At 39.6% G+C, this 4,916-nt stretch overlaps 1 protein-coding gene across 1 annotated transcript in view; it reads right to left on the reverse strand.

Annotated features, from left to right (window-relative positions):
* LOC135115854 (uncharacterized) overlaps window positions 1-2,520 on the reverse strand; it is a 41,647-nt gene extending 39,127 nt beyond the window's left edge. The window contains exon 1 of the mRNA XM_064032876.1: window positions 2,389-2,520. Coding sequence (XP_063888946.1) covers window positions 2,389-2,406 — 18 coding nt within the window. The 5' untranslated portion in view covers window positions 2,407-2,520. The remainder of the gene's footprint in view (window positions 1-2,388) is intronic.
* Between the last annotated feature and the right edge of the window lie 2,396 nt (window positions 2,521-4,916).

Consider the following 4,916-nt stretch of genomic DNA (forward strand, 5'->3'; position numbering starts at 1 on the left):
GCAGCAGTAACTGGCGGTTTTATTGGGAGAGTTATCGGTAAGAAAAATTATATTCTTGCTTTAATACGGTAGATTTGTAAACAATTTATCACGAGAGATACCGCACGTGACAAAAAAAAAAAAGATACTTTAATGCAGCTGAGTTGTAAGTGATTTATTATAAGAGAGATAACTCGTAAAAGAAGAATTATACTGATGCTTTAATACTGTAGAGCTGTACGCAATAATTTATCACTCGCATCACTCTGGAGAGAATATATATATATATCGATGCTGTATTACGCTACACCATTAACTAACGAAAACAGGAAAATAAACCAGCAGAGTTGTTGTATAAACGATAAACAGCCTCGATTATGCATCAACTTTATCCTCATAGATTTGGTTTCCTTCACCTTCAAATAGCAACACCGTAGTACCTTCCTGCTTGAACGAGAAAAGAGAGACGCTGGCAAGATATCCAATGCCTCACTGCGCCGTTTTTTCATTCTTTTTGTTGCCAGTAAGTCCATCCCCCATCTTACATAAAAACAACTGACTGATGTATCACGAGAGGTATCACCCATAGAAGAAAATACATAGATACTTTAATATGTAAATAAACCAGGAGAAATGTATAAACCATAAACCTTCTAGATTATGCATCAACTTTGCCCACACAAATTTGGGCTCTTTCCGGCTCAGCTCCGCCTTGGGTGATTTCTCAGTCAGAATCACCCGCCGTTTCCCAACACGAGCCTCAGCTTCCCACAGGGAGGAACCATCACAACACCATAGCAAAGGATAGAAGTAAACGCACAGACAGAAGGATAAAGGATGAAGGTTTAGCGGGACTGAAGGAGTGACGTAAGAATGTAGAATGCGGAGTGTATGTGGAGTTATAATTTAAAGGAGGGGAGGGATATATGTTGGAGAATAGGGGATGAAAGATAGAAATTGTAATGAGGAAAAGAAAATAGTGATGTATTAAAGAGAGAGAGAGAGAGAGAGAGAGAGAGAGAGAGAGAGAGAGAGAGAGAGAGAGAGAGAGAGAGAGAGAGACTGACAGAGAGCTAGATAGACAGACGGACGGACAGGCAATAAATAAGCAAAGAAAGAGTCGAATTCTGTGAGTGTGGGAGCCCGCGTGTCCCTTTCTTCCGTTAAGTGGCTACTTTTTGTTGCTTTATATAAGAATATGAATGTACTGGTAGCATCCCCCCCCCTCTCCACACCCTCTCCACACCCTCTCTCTCTCTCTCTCTCTCTCTCTCTCTCTCTCTCTCTCTCTCTCTCTCTCTCTCTCTCTCTCTCTCTCTCGCATTAAAATGACCTTAACACACATACGTAATTAGCACTGATGCACTCTCCTCCTCCTCCTCATCTCCTCCTCCTCCACCTCCTTCCTCTCTACCTCTTCCTCTTCCGCCCTTCTCCAATGCATGAAAAATTATACGCTAGATAAAATTCCAATTTGCTCGAAGTATAAAATGCTTGTTTTAAAGAAATAGGGGAGAGAGAGAGAGAGAGAGAGAGAGAGAGAGAGAGAGAGAGAGAGAGAGAGAGAGAGAGAGAGAGAGAGAGAGAGATGGGAAAGAAAGAACACAAAAATTTAGGTAAGGAATTAACTTGGTCTGTTTCCATCTATATATATATATATATATATATATATATATATATATATATATATATATATATATATATATATATATATATATATATATATATATATATATATAAAGATGCAGATATTTCCTTCAACTCATGGAAGAAAATAACTGCGAATAATTAAGAGGCCGAAATAAAATAAAAGATAAAGAAATGTATATAGAGTTTACTTCGGGTCATGTAAAAATAATTCAAATGAAAAAATCGATATTGCAAAAAACGAAAATGAAAAACGAGAGGGAAACAAAAAAATATAGACGTGATGAATAACACCACCCAGACACACACACACACACACACACACACACACACACATACACACACACACATACACACACACACACACACACACACACACACACACACACACACACACACACACATACACACACGGAAGCTTAGGGAGGCATCGTAAATAATTTCAGAGTTACGATAATGACAGCAGTTCACGATAATGATTTAATGAAGTTTATAATGAGCAAGTCTGAAATAAATCTGACAGTAAAATTATACGGCTTAAAGATGAAGGAAAATAAAGCTGAAGGTTGTAATACACTGTGCTGCAGAGAGAGAGAGAGAGAGAGAGAGAGAGAGAGAGAGAGAGAGAGAGAGAGAGAGAGAGAGGCTGAAGCACACGAGGGAAGGCACAGGAAACATACAAAGGATAATAAAACACGATAAAGCACTGTGTTGGAGAAAACAAAATAGAGAAAACGGAGAAACAGAAGCATCAAGACTCACCATAGCGTCGATTCCCATGGCGGCGGGAGGGAGGGAGGGCGGGAGGGAGTGAGAAAGAGAGAGAGAAGGAGAGAGAGGAAGTGAGGCGCGGGTCACTGGCAGCTGCGGCAACCGAGCAAGGACTGACACTGGCTTGGCTCTGGCACTCCACCACCACCACCACCACCGCCACGCTGCCGGGATGAAACCTCCTCCTCCTTCCCCCCTTCTCCTCCTCCTCCCCCTTTCTCCTCCTCCACCTACTCCTCCTCCTCCTGCCGCCGGTCTAGCACGCATGCGCCTCCCTCCGCGGTATCCTGCCTGGTGCGTAAAATATGAATGCTATCGAGGTTTTTTTTTTCTCTCCATTTCGTTTTGCCTCCTCTCTTTCGTATCTTCTTTTTTCTTATGTCTCTTACTTTCTTGTTCACTCTATCCCATTTTGTTTTGCCTTCTCTTTCTTATGTCTCCTCACTTTTTATTCTCTCTCTTTCTTATCCTCATTTTTCTTACGTCTTCTTTCTTGTTCACTCCATTTCGTTCCGTTTTGCCTCCTCTTCCTTATCTTTTTACGATTTCTTCCTTTTCATTCTCTTCTTCATTCTGTTTTGCTTCTCCTCTTTCTTATATTTTTTTTCCTTACGTTTCCTTCTTTTTTCCTTCACTCCATTCCATTTTTGTCTCCTCGTTTTCTTATCTTCTTTTCTTATGTCTCCCTCCTTCCTTTACCTCATTTATGTCATGTGTCCCTTTTTTTTTTTTATCTTACTCGTCTTCTTGTCTTTTTTTTATTTAATTCTCTTTTTGTTTTTCTTCACACAATTTCATTTTTATTTCACTCTCTTCTCCTTATCAAAATTTTTGCCCTGTCTTTCTCCTTCTCTTTTGTTTTCGCTTCCTTTTGTCTCCTCTTTCTATCTAATTCTCTTCTTATCTCTTATTTTCTTTTGCACTGTTCCATTTTGTTTTCATGATGTCTTATCTCTTTTCTTATCTGTCCTCTTTTCCTTATATTCACTCTCTCTCTCTCTCTCTCTCTCTCTCTCTCTCTCTCTCTCTCTCTCTCTCTCTCTCTCACTCACTCACTCATTTTCGTCTTTACTTTGTCTTTTCACGCTTTCTTTTGTCTCCTTTTATCACATCTATATTTTCTTATGTCTCCTTTTCTTCCTTCATTTTCGTCTTTTTCCTCTTTTATCTCCTATTGTCTTACATCCTCTTTATCATTTCTCATTTTCTTTTTCCTTACTCTATTTTGCTCTTTATTTTTGTCTTTCTAAGTATCTCGTTTTCTTTTTCTTTACTGCACTGCGTTTCCCCCACCTCTCTCTCTCTCTCTCTCTCTCTCTCTCCTCCCTTCCTTCCTTCCTTCCGCTCTTCCTTTTACCTTCCATACGTTGTCAGCTGTTTTGCCTCCTCTCCCTCTCTCCCTCCTCTCCTCGTCCCTTTCCGACTCTCCCATCCTCTTCCCTTACAGCTTCATCTTTTACGAAACTCTCTCTCTCTCTCTCTCTCTCTCTCTCTCTCTCTCTCTCTCTCTCTCTCTCATTCGTTATTTATCATTCCCTTCCCTCTGACATTCGTTTTACTTGAAAAAAATATATATTAAAAACAGCAAATAGATAATAAATGATATGATAAGAGGCAGGATAAATAAATGTGCAAATTTTAACACTTTTGGATTGGTAATTAAGTATCTTATCCCAAACTACATTTTTAAATCTTTGAAAATTTGAAGTACACCATTTTTCTCCATCTTCCTTAATTAACTTGTTCCCTTCCTGTTGTCGTCCTTAATTTGAGTCCAGAAGAGAGAGGAGATGAAAAGTAGGCATTCGTCCCCTTGTCGTTTCGTTTCGGACAGTCCATTTTCAGAAGTCATCGATTCTTTTGATATTTTCCGCAGGGTGCTCTTCTCCCCTCGCATCCGTGACGTAAGAGTGGCGTCAGAGGGCGGGGGAGGCAGGGCGCGTAGGTAAAGGGAAGGGCTGGTGACGTATCCGCTCGTAGTGATGCTTAGGTAGTGATGAGGCGAGGTATTCAAGGGTCAATATTTTCGATTGCGTTTAAAAATAACACTTGGTTTGTTTTTCGTGGTGTTTTCCTCATCGCTGTTGTTGTTGTTATGGTTGTTGCTCTTGTTTTGATCAAGAGGTGTTGACTGGAGTTTATAGTTGTGTGTGACTGTGTTTTTAAGTACGTAAATGCACTGACACACACACACACACACACACACACACACACACACACACATACTGTACAGCTGACATTTCGATGAAGTTTGTACAGTAAATACAGGCAAAGAAAGGAGAAAAAGAAAAAAGAAAAAAGAGAAGGTAATGGTGATAATAATGACGATGAAGATGAAAAAAACAAGAATACCAAGAGAAGAAAGAGAAACAAATACAATAAACAGCAGGAAAAAAAAAAAAAAAAAAACAAGCAAACTAGTACATAAATAACGAACCAGATATCTAGTCCACATAATTCTCCTTAATGGCGTAATAAACACACACACACACACACACACACACTTAGACAACACAAAC

This window comes from Scylla paramamosain, chromosome 30, assembly GCF_035594125.1.
Source record: "Scylla paramamosain isolate STU-SP2022 chromosome 30, ASM3559412v1, whole genome shotgun sequence".
Taxonomy (NCBI): Eukaryota; Metazoa; Arthropoda; class Malacostraca; order Decapoda; family Portunidae; genus Scylla; species Scylla paramamosain.